Below are 22,879 nucleotides of genomic sequence, written 5' to 3'. Positions count from 1 at the left end.
GAATGTTAGCTAAAATTTTGTTTTAAATTTTAGCTAGCAACTTTTTTCCATTTCTTTTTTTTTTTTTGCAACTGGGAATATTATCCCTATATTTAAACAGAAGTTCTAACAGTAAAACCAAGAACACAGATATTTTATGAAGCATCCAATTAAATATGACATATAAATAAGGAAAATGCATAACTTAAAACATTCATTTCCCTAATTTTTTTAAATGAAACTTTATACACAAAATACATTGAAGAAACACTATTTGCTGACTTAGGTCTCTGCAAACATAGAAGCAAATAAAAACAAATACAAATAAAACCCCAAATTTTTTTATCCCCACCTTTTGATATATATATATATTTATATATATGTACAAAATTCTCTCTCACATGAAAATCTCTGATAGATTATCAAAAAATATATTTACACTTGTGCCTACTGATGTACAACATTATGATGGCATCAATGTACATTACAAACAAAATGATAAAATTTTACTGTGTGTGAGAAAACAAATTCAAGAAGTCTTTGCTTTACGCTTCTTCAAATGAGATAAAAATGTTCTCTTTTTCTTCTCTTTATGGTCCTCATCTCCATTTAATGAGTTCGAATCAGTTAAGTTTTCTTCACCTAGGGCTGGCCTTGTTGAACTATTACGTAATACCATATTTGCATTGCCTGATTTTCTCCATCGACCAAAGGGGCCTGGTGTTTGATGATGGGTGCTATTTTCAGGAAAATTGAGACATGATTCTGACATTGATAATTTCTGGGATGATACCTGAATATCTTGAATTGAAGGGGAATGATTATCATGACTGAAACTTTTAATCATTTTCTTCTGATTTTCATTACTTGCAGTTTCTTCATGGTAACTAAGAAGGAAAATATAAGTAAGTAGAAAGTAAAAACATTTATGTTAAAATTCTCATAAAAGAAAGATAAAGGAAAGGCACTGTTAAGATGGCTCTGCATTAATGTAACAACAAGAAGACTGCTCGAGTAACTAAATGCATTTATACACTGTCTGACCACTCTGATGATAATGCACGAGAAGTGGACCGTGTGCAGATGCCATAGTTCGTGTTGCAGACCTGCTGAGACGTATGTGTTATCTAAATTGTTGGATAACCTGTAACCATTATTGCTGATGAAGGCAGCCACTGCTGCCGAAAGTTACTGTGTTAATGGTTTTTAATGATTTTTAGCACTTTTAACTTTATATTTTATTCTCGTTATACACTATTTATTTATTTTATTATACAGTCAGTTACACATATATTTTATTTTATTTTATTATAATAAAGGCATTTTATAAATATGAGTCAGTGTTTTTTAATAGCATTACAGATGAATTATAGAGTTCCTGACTCCAGAGGCCTCTTCAACGAATTACTTTTGGTTTATGGTCATTCTGTACTACGGGAGATCCGACAATTTCAGAAGTTATGTATTACTGAAGTGAAGCAGAGGCAATACCTAAGGTTTGCGCATCGGTGCAAATCTGCCAGTTTTGTTCCGTATGGTTTTAGAGTGAAGTTACCATTTCAAGACAGTCAGCTAAAGCATGCTAATATAATATACCAGAGAAAGGTGATGGATATCTGGATCGGTAAATTACATAAAGATTTGATGTATACCAGGAGGTGTAAAGAAATGAGTTCCAGACATTTAAGTGAATGTTTGGAATTAGTGCATTGGATATGGGTGTCCAGATCAGTGAATAAAGCTGCCCGGATCTCGGATGAATATAGACAAAGGCAAGTGAACAAATACAATAGATTAAGAGAAGAAGCCGTGTGGGAAAGTAATGTAGTCACTTGGGGCGAGTTCATACATAATTTGAGTGATAAAGAGTTACGAACAAACAGAAAGAATTATTAAGTCTAGGGCCCCAATTTCAGTTTAGTTTCTTATAAGCTCCCCGTAGCAGATATAGCAATGGGTATAGAGAGAGCTGTGACCAAGTTACCTGAGGCCACAGCTAATGAGATCCGGATTAGGACGTTATGTGCGTTAGGTTCAGCACGCAAAGCCGCTTACAACTTAACAGCTGCACAAAGAAGAGCATTAAGAGAATTGAAACAAGATGATAGTATTGTAATATTACGTGTGGACAAGGGTAGATCTACAGTACCGTTGAACAGAGACGATTATCAGGAAAAAGCCCTTAGTTTATTAAATGATAGGATGATGTATAAGATCATTTGTAAGAACCCCCTGAGTGGACTAGAACGAGTTAATAAATTGATCCAGAGTTGGCTTAAGGCGGGGAAAATATCTGAGGAGGTTTCCTGGAGGTTGCATGCATCGGACTGCCACTTACCTAGATTTTATGGCCTGCCTAAAGTGCACAAGGCTGGGGTACCTCTCAGACCTATTGTGTTGTTTGTTGGCAGTCCAACACATGTACTATCCAGATTTTTGGCTGAACTTGTATCTCTGTGGTGGGACACTCTGATTATACTTTTAAAAACAGCAGGGAATTTGTACAGTTCGCCCGTGCTCAGGAGATAGAAGAGGATGAGATTATGGAATCTTTCGATGTTGTTTCTTTGTTCACACGTATACCCGTCGAACATGGCTTGGATTGTGTGCTTTGAGTAGGGATAGTACTTTGAAAAATAGGACAGCCCTAAGTTGTGAGGATATTTGTGAAGGTGTTGGCCTATGTTTATCTAGTACCACTATGTTATTAAGAAAGGTTATGTACCAGCAGGTCCGCAGTGACCATGGGTTCACCTATTAGTGCAATTATAGCCAACTTAACCATGGAAGAGTCCGAAGACAGGATGCTGGGGAGCTCTAATCCTCCCCCATTACGAGCATGGAAGAGATATGTTGATGACACGTTCACGGTAATATAAAGAGGAGACGAAATAGAAATACTCAATTGGTTGAATAGTGGTTCACCCTATATTCGGTTTACTTTGGAGGTTGAGCAGGGAGGGGCCCTTCCATTCCTAGATGTGTGTGTGTGTATAGAGAAGGCCAACACTTGAAAACTAAAGTTTACAGAAAACCTATGTGTTGTGTCCAATACACACACTTTAAAACTGCTCAGGCCAGCTGCCACAAGAATAATGTGGTTAACGCCTTAATGGAAAGGGTGGGGTCCCACTGCTCCTCATCTGAAGAGAGGCAACGAGATTAAACGTGTTACGGCGGACCTAGTAATGTACGGTTACCCCCAGAACATTATTGAGAGAGGTTTAAGAGGTAGGAGTAATAGTCACAGAGATGCTTTTATACCTGTTGCCACCGCATACATTCCCTACTACCTGAGCATTTCGGAACCCATATCTTACGTTCGTGTAAGATACTCTGTGTGCAGCTGCCGGGTCAGAGGTTGCACACAGTAGTGTCCGCAACCAAAGATCCTATTGCGGGTAATGACCTGATAACGTTTTTTTTTTTTTTTTTTTTGATTTGGTAGTTGTTGGCGCATCGGCTTCTGTGGCCATATTGCACCTCCCAAGGTTTTTGCAGTACTTTGATCCAAGCCCGAAGCGGGAATCGAACCCGCGACCTTTGGGTTGCCGGGCAGGTACTTTACCCACTCGGCTAGCCCGGTCGGCACCTGATAAAGTGCCCTGATAGTGGGGGAAACGAAATGCAGGCTGCGGGATTGCCTGGGGGAACATGATAAAGCCCTCAAGACTGCTAATTACAGAGGTTCAGCCGTGGCTGAACATGCCTGGGATGGCATTGATGCTAAAGAAGCTGTGATAGAGCACATGGCTTTTGGAACTGGAAATGGCTGGAGAATTTAAGAATATGTTCGTCCGAACACTATAGTCTTAATAGGGATAAGGGCTGTCACATTCATCCACTCTTTGAAGCCCTTATCCTAAGGAAAGACGAACGATTTAGAGTGGCCCGTCCAATTTCCGGTTCCAATGCATGAGAAGTGGACAGCACGCAGATGCCATAGTTCGTGTCGCGGACCTGCTGAAACATATGTGTTGTATAAATTGTCGGATAACCTGTAACCATTATTGCTGATGAAGGCGGCTGCTGCTGCCAAAAGCTACTGTGTTAATGATTTTTAATGCTTTTAACTTTATATTTTATTCTCGTTAGACACTATTTATTTATTTTATCATAATAAAGGCATTTTATAAATATGAGTCAGTGTTTTTTAATAGCATTACAGATAAATTGTTTATCAGTCAACGACGATTTGATCAACAGGTGGGCATAACAATCCTAGCTACTCTCTCCAATGAGCAAATAATAGGAAACTAACCTGCCAAAGCATTTAGCAGCATCACTTATTCAGATATTAGTTCATAAATACATTCATAAATACTGCACAATTTATATAATTAAAGTTTATAATTATGTAGCAGAAACATTTAAACTTTAGCTTTAAATGTTTCTGTTACATTTATTACTGTTATGTAGAGAAACGGTGCCTTAAAATCAGCCAGAAATGCTGATCACACCAACCAGTTAAAATTATTGACATTATTTCCTATAAATGAATCTCTTGCTTAAAGAAGGATTCACTTGGCATTCTGTTTTTATGGTCCTAATTACAAGTGCTAAGTGGGAATGCCAGTATTAGTTAATTAATCAGTAATTAAATGGTAAAGAATTACATTACTTGATTTACATTTCACTTCTATTAAATTGATTTGAGAAAAAATATGTACCTGCTTTCCGAGTTTGAGTTTTTTTTTTTTTTTTTCTCAAGTATCAACAAAATTGAAAATACGAACATTAATTGCAAAAAATGAATGTTAAACATTCATAAATACTGCATTTCAAACCATGTGCGTAGCTATACAATGCAGTGTACCCCACTTTATGATATTAATCCGTTCCAGAGAAACGATCGTATCGTGAAAATATCGTAATGTGAACCCAATAACACATTGTTTTTTGGTAATTCGTTCCACGACCTTGGAAGTTGAAATTTTCGCTATATAAAACTCTAAAAGGTCATTTTTATTAGTTATTATATTAGTTACCAATTCAAATCATTAAAATTCACTAAACTTTCACGTTATCATATGTTCCGTTATAAGAAGCAATTTTGAATGGCTTTGTGATATTTTTCTAAAGCACATTTCTGGAGGTCACTACCATAAAATAATAAAAACAATTTGCATTTTCTGGTTTATTGGGCTTTTCTGTTAGTGCAATCAATTATAAACGAGTAGTAAACTCAATCTTATTGCAAAGAAAATACTGATAGCTGGAATTGTGTTATTATGGTGAAAGTGAAATTACTGAAATCTTTTTTTAGTAAACCCCTTTACTGAAATCTTAAATTTTATAAAAAACAAATAAATTTTCAGAATCTTCTCTTCATTCCTTTTTTTTTTTTTTTAAAGCTCCGTAAACTTGTTACTCCATGCAAATCATGTTTAGTTGCAATTTCTTGTGCAACAAACCAACGCGTGCGAGCCAACAATGAGTGATCAATGAGTGTGCATTTAGTCGATGACGATGGTGAAGAATAAACATTCTTTAACATTTGTAAGTCATAAATAATTTCTCTGATATTAAAATTTGCTTGATTTTACAGGCTACATTTTCATTTCTTTGGATAAATCAATCATTGTTTAAACAAACTAATTAGCTAACTAATTTCACTGTTGATAACCTATTTTTAACATTGTCTACGGGAAATAAAATCCGCTTTATGAGTGCACACTAGGAATGAATTAACTCGTAAAGTCAGGAACTACCTGTAATACATCTGAAATTTAATGCAATGTGCACTTTACCTAATAGATTTAAAATTCAGTGAATTTCAAAAATAATTACTGATTCATTTGTCACAAAAGTAAACAAATTAATTTTTTTACTTTTGTGAACACATGCTAGCTGAATATGTTCATCATAGTTTGCATACTTATTAATATTTATTACTTAAATATAACTAGTTTTTGAAATCTACTTTGCGATTTGGTAACTTATTTTATTAGTATTCACAAACAATGTACAGGAATTCATTCTGTGTGTGTGTGTGTGTGTGTGTGTGTGTGTGTGTGTGTGTGTGTGTGTGTGTGTGTGTGTGTTATAAATAAAATACTTACTTTTCTCCAACAGTAAATATAGGTCTGGCAGTTTCTGCTGCTATATTAAAATTCAATTTTGTAATATCATCATCTGCTTCTATTTCATTTTTCTCTTCTTTATAGTCCAATACATCAGAGCCACATACTCCAGCTATTTGTAAAATAGCATGGGATGACACACTTGATTTTAATTCTGCAGACAGACTGTTAGAATACATTGGGTAGTTGGCAGAAGCAGTTTTTTGCATATCCACACCATAGACTGAATAATTAACTGGAGATGTAGCTCCACTTCCTAAAGAATAGGTTGCTATTGTTATTATTATTAGATTATTTAAATTCCTTAATTTGTTCAAAAACACAAAATACAACACAAAATAAAACACATTAGGGGAAAATCCCTCTACAGAAAAACTACAAAATTTAAATATGTTCCTGTTATTAATGTATTTATGGAACAGAAAAATTACTCATAGCAAAGATTGTATTATTAAATAATAAATTTTTTTTTTAATAACCTGAATCTAGACAAAGCTGAACCTATATCAGCTTCAAAATAGTCTATTTGGAAGCTGAGTGTGCATTCCCACCCTCAACGTTGCAGAACTTCAAAATTCAACACTAACAATTAATAACTTGCTTCAGAGAACTTTAAGCAAGATGACCAAATAGGCAAACAATCACATGCTGCTGACTGTTTGCTATTCTAGGATATTTTTGGCTAGAGCCTTAGACTGTGAAGGAGTTTACTGACATATGGGTTAGTGCAATTACATCCTTTTTATACATAGTAAACCATGTATAAAATCATCATCTATCAAGGTAAATGAGTTGGCATTTTAATTATATCTCATATTGTGAATACCTTCATGAGTTCCATGGTGTTGCACTACTTTGAATAAGTAACACTACACCAATGGTGAAGTGAAATGAGTAAAGTGAAGGTATTCACAATACAAGATATAATTAACACAATGCCAATTCATCTACATAGTTTACTACATATAAAAAGGATGCAACTGCACTAACCCACATGTCAGTAAACACATGGATTATAATAATCCATAATATTTTAATTATGAACACATAATAAGGATATCAATACATAATATATAATTTAAAAAAAAAAAAGCAGTGTTCAAGTTCTAAGGAACTTTTAAAACATTTTACAAACATTCTTACAATTGAACTAACTTTCAATAATGAAAAATTCATTAATTTGGTTTCATTTATAATAATTTTCAATCCCACATACTTTAAATACTCCATGAGAAACAAAATTTCAATCATTGCCTTAATAAGCCCTTCCATATGAATGTTCAAATAATTATTCATAGTTGTGCAAGTTCAGACTATTACTATTTCACATAGTGAATCAGATTCTGGGTTCTGAATTCAATAGATGACAATGAAGATGATTTCAGTGAAACTAGAAATTAGACAATTTTATATTGTAAATCAAGTATTATTAAGTGAAGGGAAAAGGTAAAGGAGAAGGGGGGCCCCTATCTTGAAGGAAACACATTTTTAGAATCCCTGAAAATAACTTCCCATATGTAAATACCATATTAGGCAGATCTGAAACCAAGAATCCAAAAGTATGAGTTGAAACATTGCATAATCCTCGAAAGATAAACACTGTATACTTGTTAATAATGAATTAAATGCCACCAAAACAACTTATATATATATATATATATATATATATATATATATATATATATATATATATATATATAAAAAATCAGAAGCAGATAAAACTACTTAGTAGTTTCTAGGATTGCTTTTGTCATTTTACTATATAACATAAAAATAATGTATTTTAGCTTTTCTTCTGAGGGAAGGTATCATAGTTACTTTTGTATTATATTGATTTTCATAATGAAAAAAGATGCATAATAGAAATTAAGAAGATCAAAATAGAACATACTATTTCACATAGTGAATCAGATTCTGGGTTCTGAATTCAATAGATACTTTCAGTTTACTGAATAATAATATTTAAGATGACAATGAAGATGATTTCAGTGAAATCATCTTCATTGTCACAATAATCTAGAAATTAGACAATTTTATATTGTAAATCAAGTACTATAAATTTTGTTAAACGAACAAAAAAAATTAAGCAAAAAGAAGAATTTCAAACATATTGGATCTGTATTTCAAGTGGAAGCAATCTTGTTTCAAAATGGCAGATTGAAATAGTAGTACCCACCCTGTCAACATGGTGCACTCTTTCTACCCAAAGAGTTGAAAATTTACTTTGAATCAAATTGTTAACAATGAGTCATAAACAGGTTATGCTTAAATCAAATAAATGTTAGCCACCTTGTTTCAAAATGGTGGACAAAGATGAAGAGATAAAATATTGGCCATCCTGTTTCAAAATTACAAATAAAATCCTCCTCCTCTGGTAGCATACTTGAGCATTCCAACAGAAATAAATTTGGTTTCTACTGGACTGTAAACAGAAATGTTATTAGGATGAGGTCACAAACATCTCATAAGCCAACCAGTGTTTGTAAAGCTGAATAAAAATGACAGTTCTTGAAAAAAACCTGACTCTTTAAGTGGTTGGACCGAATCTGGATTTTTTCTCCAAAGATCTGTACTGCACAGCACAGCAAGCATTTTACCAAGCAATTTTAGTTATAGAAAAAAGATATTCACTAATTTATGGTAGAATTTGTGATTATATAATCTGTAAGCATTGCAATACTCAGATTACTTTGAAAAGAGAAGTCACCACTGACATTTCATATAAGAGAAAATCCACAATACAGATATTTCATTCCCACTGTTGACATCACACTTCTGTAGGTAAATACTATTAAGTAGGTCACACCAGGTTTACACCATATTCTATTTTCTAGCTTGTTACATGTATAGTGTATATCTGTATTATATGATTTATGGCACGTTACTAATGAGATTTAATAGCATGTTATTAGTAATATTAATAGCAATTCATCAATCTTATTACTTGTGAAATAAGACAGTCCAATCACAATTTAAAATCAATCAAAATTGTATGCCATTTGAATAATCAGATGTTAAAATGACAAGGCATTTTGGATTACGATTTCAAATTTGACACTGAGAAATCTACAGAAAGCACCTTTTATCTCGTGGAGAAAAAAAGATAAAATTTTGTTGCACAGTGTAATTTATGATTCAGTTTTATTTATTTACACCTACATTTATTTCTTTTTTCTTTAATAAGGAATGTCAGTGTGATTGTTCATTGCACTGCTTCCACTTATTGAGACATCTTGTAATGCTGTATGTGGAATAAAAACCGATCTAATAGTGATAATTAGAATCATTCCCTTTCAGTTGGTTATCAAAAGATTAAATATTGCTGAAAAACATACGTGTGCCAATTCCGGTGGAACAAGTAACTGGGTTATCTTCATCTAAGAGTGTTCCTTCACTTCCACTTCTGTTTAATCTAGTACCTAGACAGGAAAGCTTTACATCAAAATTTACACTCTTAAGAGAAAGCAGAACTGAAAAGGTATACAGCTCTGTAGATTAAAAATCTACACATAAGCACATAAATTCTACAACTTTTAAAAAACACTTTCACATATACAAATATTTTATACATTACATGTAAATAAATTTTGTGGTAATTATAGGGGGAAAAAAAAGTGATGTGTGAATTTTACAAAATTATTTCATATTTAGCTGTTCATAAAATAAAAAATATCTTATACTCTTCTTTATGTACAGTGTTTTTTGTTGTTTATTATTTTATTATTATTTGTTTTTAAACTGGTAACATACCTAACATAATAAGTGATTTAAGAAACACTGCACACTGACATTATCCATGCCCTAGTACAAGGAAGAATAATGAATTAACATTTTCCTTTTTTTAATACAAATCTAGAGTATACTATTTACTATCACACACACACATGCAGAAACTGAAATCAGTTAACCATTACATACATCAATAAAGAAAATACCACTTTAATAAATAACACATTTAGAAATAGATAAAAATAAAGAGCTACAAAAATGAAGCAGTAAGTAGTATCAGGCTCATCTGTCATATGCATGTTCATGGTACTAAAGAATTTGTTAAGTGATACTCAGTGCATAAATGCTGCATGTAAATCAAAGGAAATCATAAATGGTGGTGAAGGCACAGTGGTGAGCAATGTCTGTGTTTTTACATTTTAAGAGTATAGCAGCAATCAGCATAAGTTTGCCATGTCTGTGATGTCTGAAAGTCACCTAAGTATGATTCCACAATGAAATGATATCACACATCTGAAGGAGCAGATTAAGTAAATCACTAAATCACATGCTGTTGGATCAGTCTGAGACAGCTGTTATTCTTAACACAATGTTGAGGGGGTCCAAGGAAGAGCCAGACAACTCTTAAAGTTTTGTGTACCATAAATGATATGCAAGCACATTATGTGGCAATACTTTATAAAATGTATACACACCACATGCAGTATGTTCAAGCCATGTTTATACAAATGAAGCATAAAAAAATAATAATAAATAAAAAAAACCCTTTTAGAATAGGTATCTGTTCAAAGAAGAGGTGGCATTCCACATCAGTGAAAGTGTTATACTAATAATGTTATCATAAGGTGCACTGAAATTCCCCATGTCACCTACAAACTTGAATTAGCAAGTAAAAAAAAAAAATTGTCTGATGCAGTGTGATGCTACTAGATGCAAAGGGTCTCCCCCCCCCCCACCGAGAATACAGTGCAATCGGCACCATACCTAGCATGATTCAACAGGTAAGTATATCACAACAAACAGAAAAACTGGTCCTTTTCCAGCAGGATAGAAAACTCACCATAGTGGTCATTAGCAGACTGTGATTATCTGAATGAAACATTCACTAAAAATGTTCTGTAGCATTAGGAAAAAGTTATTACTATGAATAAAGGAATGGATACATGGTTGAAGACAAAGAGTAGTTACAAATTAGCATTAGTAGAGGCATTTGATGCAAGAAAGCAAGCTTATGCAGCATCAGCCAAAAAAAAACAAAAAAAAACACACACGCCCCCATTTCACCCCTCCGTTCATTCCAAGTACCTGTCCAGCTCAGCCTTAAATTTATTTAGGCTATCAACTTCCACAACAAAGGATAGAAGTCTGTTCCACCAACCAACCACCCGCTGGCTAAAGACAAACTTCCGCACATCTATCCTACATCTGTCTTTCCTCAATTTGAATTTATGCCCTCTCAGGTGATTTTTCTGAGCTAGAGGAAGAATCCCATCAACATTGAGCATGCTTAAACCATTCAAGGCTTTATACACCTCTATCTCTATCTTTATACACCTCGCTGGTGCCTAGTCTCCAGACACTGCAATTTGCAAAACTTAAGCCTTTCTTCGTAAGAGCACCCCTTTGTTCCATTCACTAATCTTGTTGCCCTTCTCTGTACTCGTTCCAGCAGCTCTACATCCTTCTTGAAATGAGGCCTCCAGACCTGTATACAGTACTCCAGGTGTGGCCTGACCATTGCCTTATACAATGGAATAATCACCTCCTTATCCCTGCTAGAAAAATTCCTGTATATCATTGACAAGACACTATGGGCTACTCTTGCAGACCGTCTGCACTGCTCACCGCTCTTCATGGAAAGTGTTATGTGCGGAATCCAACAAAGTTCAGTCTAGACCCCATTACCAATGTAGATATTTCGTGTCTACATTTGAAGAAGACTCTTCATTGCAATGCTTAGAATGATAATTTACATAATAGTAGTTGCAACAGCCTGTCATGGCACAGTGGCCAGGAATTAACAATGTACTACAGAGACATTATTGCCTCAATAAGCCAAAAATATATAAATAAATAATAGCATAATAAATAAGTGAAATAGAGTACAGGAAAATGGAGAAATTACTTGAGTATACTACATATATATGACTAGAACACTAAGTGAGTGTACAACCATTTGTTTCAAAATACATACTATAGGTTTATGGCGCCTCTGTAGCCAGATGGGAAAGAGCAGCAGTGCATAGCACATGCTTCTTGATTAGACCGGGGTTCGAGCCCGTCACCACCGAATGCGAAGGATGCAGAAAGGTCAGGGAATGACCACCGCATATCCAAATAACAACAATATAACATACTATAGGATGTACATTTAAGTGCATAAATATACACATAATTGATTGGATTAAGAATGTACATTGCTCAAGACTCAAATTATAATAGTAGTAGCCTTGGCCATCCCATTGAGTATTCTTTTCCTATATTGTCGATCTCGACAGAACTCATTGAAGTCAATAAGTCCTGGACTCGAGATAGCATCTGTTGAGGAAGAAACCGGTCCAACAGATGGAAGCGTCTTTGCAGAGGGCATAGCTGGGGAGTTGCTGGTAGATGTGCCATTGGGATCCTCCATGCACAGTTGTCCCAGAAGGAGGGAGAGGAGATGAGACTGGTCACAAGTTTGACTGTTGTGACGAGCCTCCTTTCATGTTAAGTGCCTTGCGATGTTAAGAGCATTGGCCAAAGCGGTGGTCCGGAGCTGGGGAGGCAGGCTAAGTTTGTGGCACGCCCACTTGAGAAGCCAATACTCGGATGAGAAAACTGGTTTGGTTGTAGAGGCCCAAATCTCTGCAGCATAGAGAAGTGGTGGATACACTATGGTTGAAATGTATCTCACCATGGTGAATTTGTCTGTTACATTTGCTGATATAAAAGGTATTAATAATAATATTCAGGGTAAAGTAAATTGCAGCCATTATCAACCCACTGCAGGATGGAAGCCTCCTCAGCAATTCATGCTGAGGGAAATGGACCATAATCTGCCACGCTGGTCCAGTGCTGGTTGGCAGATCGATTGTATTCAGCAGTCAGGGGCTTGAACCCCGGAGCGTGTGCTACTCAAAGGGCGTGTGCTACTGCACTCCTGCTCCTGACCACTTGGCTATGGAATGCTACTTTAAAAAAGACTAGATAAATTACTTAGTTGGACCAAGAAATACCACCTGAGGTACAAAACTGGGAATTCAAGGTGTACCATCTAATTACCAATAAACAGATGCAACACCTTGCTCTAGGATTACTGCTGATCCTAGAGCAATATACTACTTGGGTAGCACTGAACTCAATATAACTGATAATGAAAATGACTCTGGAGCAACTATATAATCTGATATGAAGTTTTCTGAACAGTATAGACAGACTGCTGGGAGAGCTCATGTGGTTCTGTCAATGAAATACAGGAACTCGGCCAGTAGACACAAGAGGTGATTATTTCAATATTCTATATATAAAGCAAGGTTTAGGCTACACTTTGAAAACAGGCCTGTAAACCTCATTTTAGGAAAGATATAGACCTACTGTAAAGGGTACCAAGAAGAGCAACAAGATTAGTTAGACGCACAAAGGGAGTATGCATTCTTATCAAGATGACTTGAGTTCTCTAATTTACAGCATTTGGAAACCAGATTCTATTCTATTTGTCCTTTAACACAATATATTTCCTGTTTCTCTGACAAGTATTGCCACCTGCTGTGGAAGATATGTTGTCTGATGCTGGAGCTCGGGCTCTAGCAATGAGTTGAGCAGCTGAGTGCTTCGTGGGTCCTTCCCTGTTCTTCATTCGGGAGCATTAACCCTGTTTCTTAAACCCTCATATAAGCCCATTAGAACACCGAATTTGCTCTTAAACTCCTCATTCTCTTTACAACGAATACACACAAAGGCATCCTCTTTGGCTGCATCATGTCTAGCTAAAGGTAACTTTGTGAAGAGGGAAGAAGTAGCTCATATAATATAATCTTGATTTGTAGGAGAACTAACTGTGGCAGTTCCTCCCCAAAAACCAAAGCCTTCCCACTACTTTGGGCTCTTTGCCTTGCTGCTCTAGCCTGAGGCATGATTTTAGTCAAAACTCAATTTAAAAAATAACAAAACCAAGAAATATGAAAATAATAATGCTATGCTAATCCCAACTTATTTCATGGCAGTACAAGTTATGCTTTTTTTTTTAAGTTACATTATGTACTATGTGATACAGTTACATTATAAAATCACATTTGTACTGCTATAAATTTATAGCTTATGGACTTAACAAAAAACACTTCTAATATTATACTCCTACAGAATCACACAGAAATATACTAGCAAACAAAACACAATTTCAAATAAGACGAACTGCAGAAAACAGTTAATCAAGGATCTCAAGATTTCTGAGAGAACTGCAAAAAATAATTGCATAACATGGTTATTTGGAGTAGTCGCCCCAAGAAAGACCAATGTTAATAGTTGTGCATAATAAAGCCTGGCTAATATGGACTAAAAGTCATAAAAACTGGCTCTTGATAACTGGAAAAGCTGTGATGTGGTCTCTGATAAATCCATATTTTGCCTATACTCTAATGATGATACTGAATTGACAAGAGGGAAAAAAAAAAAAAAAAAAAAGAGAAATTTTATCAAAACTGTGCACAAGGTGTTGTACAAGCTGTGGTGGATCAGTAATGCTTGGGAGATATTTCAACTATTATGAAGTGAGTCCTCTATTTGAAATAACAACCAAGATGAATCAGGCTGGCTATACAAATATACTGGATGATCAGGTTGTTGTGCCTTTTGCCAAACATTTTAAGAGCACTCATTATTTAAAATCTCCTGTATTCCAGATTGACAACCATCTAGTTCACAGGGTCAGTAAACGAAGTAAACAGTAAACAAAGAAATGATACATGGCCAGGAATTTAGTCCCCTGTAAATCAAAGTGCTACTACAGATTTTTTATAAAATAAAAGAAACAAGATATGAAATCAAACAGAATCACTATATTGTATTGCTTGGTCAAGAAATTTCTTGGCACCCTAGGCCACTATGTCAGAAATTTCTTTCTAGATTATTAATTAATCAGTAGTCCAGTGATGAAATTCCTGGCCATATAATTTCTTCATTTACTGTATTCAGATTTTGCATATTTGCCATCCTTTTATTCGACCTCTTTCTAAAATTGCCCTCCCATATCTGAATACAGTGTTATTTCTTTTTTATTTGTACAAATTATTTTTTGTATATTGTTTGCTTCCTTAGTCCCATTTCATTTTTGCCCTAGGTTTTTTAAATTCTTTTACTTTTTCACCACTACTTTACTTCCAGTTTCTACTTTCCTTTAAAGCTCTCTTAGTTCAGGCACTTTCTGTACTTTTCATTTCCATCTTTATAGACACTATATTTATTTTACAAATCATACATTGTTTATATATACAAAGTATATATATAATTATTCTCTATGCCCAAATGAGTGTTTCACTTATACTTATAGATGTAGGCAAAGGCCCTTTTGGTTGTTCTTTTGTTTTTAGTACTTGTGGTAAGGCAATTAAGGGCATGAAGCATCAGCATCTTAGGTAATTAAGCATCAATACATTATGTGAGAAAACTATGAATTCTTTGGTTATTGTGCCTGTTTGCTGAATAAAAAATCAGTTTTCAGAAAAAAAAAAAAAAAATTGAATAACCCTCACCTGAGATGATCATGGTGTGAAGAAAGCACATAAAAATTCCTCCCGTCACAAAATCCTATGGCCACAATAATGTCAAGTTTTAGTTGTTAGGAGCTTACCCTCCTGGGCCGCCTCCGTAGCCAGGTGGGCAGAAGCAGCAGTGCATAGCACACTGCTTCTTGATTAGACCGGGGTTCGAGCCCATGACCACCAAATACGGAGGATGTGGAAAGGTCAGGGAATGACCACCGCATATCCCCGGAGCAATATGGCCTTAGTTGCTAATGCGCCTAAAAACCAAACAACCAACCAACTTACCCTCCAACTGTAATATGAGTTAATGGCAGACAATGACCAATTGATTAAAGCTGTCATCCTTGTTTTTCTACTCTAACGATGTTTTTTCGTGCTCTGAAAACAGTAAAATTAGGTCAACAATACTTTCTGTATAACGAAATCCATAGCTACTTCTGACAATAATAGACAGCCTTCAGCATTCCTGTTATTTTTCACTTAAAACATGTAGTGTAGTGATTATATACTATTTCAATATCATTTTAGTGGATACAATTTAGCTACATGCTTCTGGTGCACTTTTAGTATATACTGAATAAGCATTGGCATATGTTGAAAGGAATTTGTTAGCAATTTGCAACTTCGTACTGGAGAGTGGAAGCATAAGATAAATTTGAAGTCTAAATTTTATTTTATATCAAGAATAATCAGAAAAAACTATCCCTTTAATTAAAAAAAAAAGGGTGGCTTAAATGTACTTTTTTTCATTTGGTTAACTTGTACTCACCTAATGAATGTGACTGTGAAGAAACAGAAATAGCATCACTTAAAGAGTCATTCAACAGCAGTGATTCCAAATGTAATAAACCAGGATTTCGTACAATTGGAAAACCACAGAGTAATTCAATCTGGCGCCATCTATGAAGCCTTTCTTGGAGATCTTTGGTAACCTCAGAAAGTGCAGTTCTGAAAAAGTTACGATGAAAACTTTTATAAAGAAATAGAGATTAATTAATATTTAACAGTAAACCTAAAATCTTCAGTAACTTAGAGATCTTAAAACCTAAAATGTTGTGATGGAAATAATTTCATCTGCATGTATAACGAAATGATTTCCAGCACATTTTAAGCTTTTAAGTTTAGCAAAAAATAAATAAATAACTTGAAAGTGCTTGCTTTTTAAGTTCTAAAGACAGTTTGAAATAATAAGAGCAGTACACATATCACAGAACTTGACTGATATTGGAAAACATACTGGTTTAGAAACTTATGGCTAAGTTCCCCATACTTATAGAAAACATTCAATGAACTGTAGGACTTGGGTGAGGCAATATCCAGGGTACCGGGATTTCCTCCTCCTATTTTCAAAAATGACCATTTTTTGAATTCCAGATTTGAAAGTTAAAGATAAACATTACAGTCTGCATAGTCTTTATGTTTTTAAATAAAAGTTTTACATCTACACACTACTTGACTGTTCATTTAGAAAATATATTATTCACAGTTCAACATACATTTGCTAATAGAGATCACTGACCTGCAGACGAGAAGCCAATAAGCTTTGAAACAGTTGTCCTGGCATTATACTCCAGAATAAGTGACTCCAGTATACATTTTTAAATGTATAATCGAGTCACTTATTCTGGTAATGCTATACAATTGAAAAAGGTATTAGTAACTTAGGGCAGAACCTGTGGATATCAATATTTTCCTCTAAGTTAAACATAAGCCCAAGCCATGGTGCCTTAGGACTCAGTGCAGTCTTCAGTAAGATTCTCCAAGATTGAATTCAAATGAAGGTACAAATTTTGATTTTATTAATAATAAACATATTCATTTTTAACAAAACAAAACAAAAAATAAATTTAACCAAGCCCCCTCTAATCATTTGTGAATGATAGAATAAATATTTGTATTCACAGTTATTTTTTCCGTTTATGCCATACATAATATTTCCAGGAGAATTAAAAGTGGTCTTAACAAAATACCAAAATAATAAACAAGAATTACATTTTCGTCTACAAATTTTGGGAGAGATCTTTTCTTAAAAACTAGTTTTATTCTATCTTCTGATAATCTCATCACACTTATGAAGCCACATGAAGCAATGGATAAAATACTGTGTACCCTTTTTACAGGCTCAAGCCTGTAAAAACGGTTTCTTATGGCAAAATACTAGTCCTCTTATCATTCTTGATGATTTTGATAACTCTTGAGTATCTGTACTTGAGTATATCAAGTACTGTTGCTGACCAGGTTCTTTTTGCATTAGTGACATTATAACCTAATGGTAATGAAATGCTCAAGTTAATAATATCCCTGTGCATATGAAAAAGAATGTACAGAGATGATTTGAAGAGTACTGAATACGTGCAACATCTTTCTTCGCCTCCACAGTCCCTCAATCTCTATCCAGTTTAAAACATGTCAGGATCATTAACAGATGTATCCTCTGCAACAAGAGTTGGTACTTGTTGCAGAGTTTAATTTACCTGACTTGAATTTACAAGCCAGGTAAATCCAAAGAGTATGCCCTTTGGATGAGGGCATACTCTTTGGTAAATAGTCTTAACAGAATGTGATAACACCAGGAGGGATACTTATATACACTTTAGAGACTCATTGCAAAAGAGATTGCTTCTTTCATTAATCCTAAAGGAAGAGAAACTTGCTATACTACATTTTCTAATATTTTGAAGAGCATTCTGAATATATGCAATGTACTATTATAAACTTATTATTTAAAATGAACAAAAAATACTTTACCTGGCTTGTAGTATTCGACTGTCCACATCATCTATAGAACTACCATGAGCAATTCTAAATGAACCCATAAAACTTGACCTTTTCTTCCGAAGTTTTTCACACTACAAATACATATTAATTTATTTAATTTAGTCAATAAACATTATATTTCTCTTAGTTTTTTTGTGTAATTGCACAGATCCATTTATTTCACGATACATAATTTTTTAAACCTGTTATGTTTTCAAGAATCAAGTAAATGAAATTGATTCTGTAGCTCCTATATTACCTCACCAGCTAAGTAACTATCTTAAATTTTTTTGTTTTCGATATACATGGAGAGTCAAAAATAAATAGAGCAAGTTTCAATACAGATTTATTATAGTTAATGATATAGAGGTCTAGGCAATATTCCCTTTACAGAGACTGTAAAGACAGGTAAAGAAAACACCAGACTTCATAGATGGAAATGGGAATCATCCTCCAATTATACATGTCCTACTTTGAAGTACTTGGGCTAGTCATATACAATGAATACTGTTTATTGTGATCACTTTGGGACTCAGCTAAAGTGATAATAACTGATGGAATAAGAATATAGCTGTTCAGTGTTTTTATTGATGCAGAGTGGAAATAATTACATAAAAAGATAGAAGAGGACAGAAAGAAAACATAAAAATCGAGCAATATAAAATACTTTACTTTTATCATTTGCATTGCTTTGAGAAAGTCATCAATAAAAATGAAACCCTCATGTTTCTGGAAATCCATGCAAACCATTAAAAACAAATAAAAAAATATTAAAATCAAGAAAGAGTTAATTCTTTACTGTAAAACAGTCAGATTAACAGGCGTACAGATACAATACTTTCTTTCATACAGTAACAAGACCAACAACTAATACAAACTGTATGAATCAAAATTAGTCACTAGCCATACAATGTGTCAAAGTTCAAGAACAAATAGTGAAGTTACAAAATCACTTCCACTGCACATGCATAAACCATAAGCTACTGTAAGCATTAGCATGCTTACAGAGGCTTATGATAATGAAAGGCTTAAACTCGTCTCAATAATCAGTAATTATTTGCTGATTCATTTTCACAATGACTAATTCAAAAAAGCGATATGACAGCAAGCTCCACATTTAACTAACATGAATCTGTTTGGAAAGCAAGACAAATACCAGACATGGTAAATAAGTCTCTGCATGCCTACAACTATCAATGTTGTGGGGCACTGTTAAATACTATTTATATTTGATTTAACTATTTATACATACAGAGTAGTAAGTGAAGTCACTATCAGTGAGGAAATTTCAGGAGCCCATGATGATACAAATATTTATAAGAAAATACCTGTTAGATGTTGAATAAGTTAACTTCCAAGATACAATACTAGAGTAGTCCTAGTGGTACATCTTGGAAGTTGGCAGCTTACTACGTACTACCTTAGTACCATAGCAAAGTGTTCTGTGGTGTACATCAGTACAGAGTTATATATACAGCATGTTGGAATTCACACAATGCCACAAAGGACAGTATTAATTCTTGTATATTTGTCTTGTAAACCCAAAGATCCCATGCAGCCATTTTGGAATATAAACATTAAATTGAATTGTGATAAACAGGACAAAAAAAGTTCAAGTTGGAGAATATCAGCAGTTTGTTTGTTTGTTATTTGGTTTTTAGGAGCATTAGCAACTAAGGCCATATTGCTCCATGAATATGCGGTGGTCATTCCTGACCTTTCCGCATCCTCCGTATTTGGTGGTGACGGGCTCGAACCCCGGTCTAATCAAGAAGCGTGTGCTACGCACTGCCGCTCCTTCCCACCTGGCTACGGAGGTGCCTATATCAGCAGTTCAGTATAAATCCGCAATCATTATGCCTGTGGAATTCACAGCATGAACAAATATGCATAGCAGTGGATCACACTGTTGGCCTTGTATCATGGCCATTCAAATCACTGGGTTGAATGTCTTGCACTTTGCTGATCTCTCTCTCTCTCTCTCTCTCTCTTCCCCCCCCCCATCCCCATTTAACCAAAAACCCAAACAACAAGCTCATGATTGGCAAGATCCTATTGTACTCATATTTAAATTTAAAATATTTTTAAAAACAGGATGCTTATATGTCCAAGTGATAAATGTTAAAATTTTCAGATTTAATAAAAATTGTATATAGCAAAGAAATGTACTTATCCCTTCCTTTGCTGTAGTAAGCTGCTTTTCTGCAGCTATTTTTAGGCACTTAGCATTATGTGCTATAGAATGCTTTTACACACATTATGCATAATACATCTATTGTCTTCACCATATTTGTCTGTCCATCCTCATATAATAACTCAGCTCCTAGTGGATAGATTTTCATTAAATTTTATATTTTAGCACTTTTAAAAAAGTTTGTCAAGCCAATCCAAATTTCATTAAAATTGATTGAACCAATATAAATCCAGTAATTATTATTTCTTTGTAAATAACTTGATATCCAGTTGATAGATTTTCATGAAATTCTATTTTTTTTTGGTCCTTTTAGAAAGATTTATCAAATCATCCCAAATTTCATTAATATGAAAGCAATAGAAATTTTTATTATTTCTTTGTTCATCTGTTTGCACATAATAACTCAATTCCCAGTGAATGGATTTTTGTGAAATTTCATATTTTGCTCTGTTACAATAATTTGTCAGGCCTCCCCAAATTGCATTAAAACCAGACCAATAGAAATCCAACAATTATTATTATATACAGGATGTTTCAGTTAAACGTTTCAGAACTTCTAAGAGGGGTAGGGCACATCCTGACAACTCGAAATCATATAGCAATGTGGGGTCGGAAATGCTTTCCTGAAGCGGTGTTGTACACAGAAGCACCATAAAGAAAAGAGACCGTAAGTGAGAAATCGTTTTAATAATACATGAAAAGAAGCAAAAGGTACATGGATTAAAGTAAGTGTTCGAAGTTTCTTCAACCTCGTATTGCTTTCGCACAGTGGTACCTTGGAAAATGTGCTACAAATCCCCTTTTTCCTGCTGAAGTGTTGTTTTCCGATGAGGCATCCTTCACAAGGGAAGGAATTTTCAACACGCATAACGACCATATCTGGGCGGTCGAGAACCCGCATGCAATACGACGTCGTGCAGCACAGATTCGATTTTCGGTCAATGTATGGGCCGGTATTATGGGAGATCACCTCATCGGACCTTACCTGTTACCGTGTCGTCTAACCGGACCTATCTACTTGATCTTTCTGCAGCAAGTATTGCCACAACTTTTGAGAGATGAACAGATTTCTGCATCGACGCAACAGACAATGTGGTTCCAACACGATGGAGCCCCTGCCCATTATAGCGGAGATGTTCGTAACTACCTGGATGTCACATTTGGTCAACAGTGGATCGGACGTGGTGGTCCCGTGCGTTGGCCTGCTCGGTCACCCAACCTATCATGTCTTGTTATTTCTGGGGTCATATGAAATCGCTAGTTTATGACACCCCTGTTGACAATGCTGAGGAGCTGGTTGCAAGAATCGCAGTAGCTGCCGAAGAAATTCGAAATTCGCCTGGAGTATTCCAGAATGTTCTGATGTCCATGCGTCGGAGATGTGAGGCGTGCATTGTAGCCCGTGGAAGAAACTTCGAAAACTTACTTTAATCCATGTACCTTTTGCTTCTTTTCATGTATTATTAAAACGATTTCTCACTTACGGTCTCTTTTCTTTATGGTGCTTCTGTGTACAACACCGCTTTAGGAAAGCATTTCCGACCCCACATTGCTATATGATTTCGAGTTGTCAGGATGTACCCTACCCCTCTTAGAAGTTCTGAAACGTTTAACTGAAACACCCTGTATATTTTTTTGTTTGTTATAAATCATGAATTATTACTATTTGCTAATGTGCCTAAAGTATAACACTGCATACATTAACTAATTTGTTTAGAATTATAATGCCGTAATTCAAGCTCATGAGTCATTTACAACCAATGTTGGAGAACAAATGGAGCAATCCAAGATTGACAATTTAATGCTTTTTCTGTTAAATTAAGTTGTTCCTTAGCGTGTTGAAGCTCTTCTTCTAATTCTTGAATGTGCAACTGGAAATGGTCTGTATCCCATCTTCCTTCTGCTGAGTGGTTTCAATTTCATTTTCCAGTTTATTTAGCAATTTTTCCTCAACCCTCCATGTGTCAACCTTCTGCTAAATTACCCTTTATGTTCAAATAAGTATTATAAGTTTGAACTTATGTTTCATAAATGCAAGTTTTTCAGGATCAACTTCCAGAAGAGTCCAAAATTTCTATTGTATTATAACAAAAAATCTGTCAAGGCTACAGTTAGGGTGTTGCGTAGTGGTAGTCCAATTCCAGTGGAAAGTCTGGTAGAAGTTTGTTATTCATTATTCATTTTTGTCAACGTTTGGTGCAATCAATCTTCTTGTGAGCAATGATAAAAATCATCAGATATTATCAGGAAAGAACTGTCCAAGCCACTGAAGAAATCTTATCAGGAATAGCAACACCCCCGCCCCAGCAAAAAAGCAGCCTCAAAACTAATAACCCTATCAGAACTGGCTGCAGCATGTAAAGCTCTTCCCAAGAACAAATATCCAAGGTTGAATG

General features: G+C 34.8%; 1 protein-coding gene across 1 annotated transcript in view; it reads right to left on the bottom strand.

Moving 5' to 3' along the window:
* Positions 1-484: 484 nt before the first annotated feature.
* LOC150089184 (stromal interaction molecule homolog) overlaps positions 485-22,879 on the bottom strand; it is a 112,352-nt gene continuing 89,957 nt past the window's right edge. Inside the window, exons 10-14 of the mRNA XM_090389670.1 lie at positions 18,281-18,381; positions 16,302-16,480; positions 9,398-9,481; positions 6,042-6,318; positions 485-866 (exon numbers count right to left, since the gene is read on the bottom strand). Of these exons, the coding sequence (XP_090245796.1) occupies positions 509-866; positions 6,042-6,318; positions 9,398-9,481; positions 16,302-16,480; positions 18,281-18,381 (999 nt within the window). The 3' untranslated portion in view covers positions 485-508. The remainder of the gene's footprint in view (positions 867-6,041; positions 6,319-9,397; positions 9,482-16,301; positions 16,481-18,280; positions 18,382-22,879) is intronic.

This window comes from Mastigoproctus giganteus, chromosome 2 (genome assembly GCF_048544385.1).
Source record: "Mastigoproctus giganteus isolate SK-2022 chromosome 2, ASM4854438v1, whole genome shotgun sequence".
NCBI classification, from domain to species: domain Eukaryota; kingdom Metazoa; phylum Arthropoda; class Arachnida; order Uropygi; family Thelyphonidae; genus Mastigoproctus; species Mastigoproctus giganteus.
This window is presented reverse-complemented; position numbering and strand designations above follow the sequence as displayed.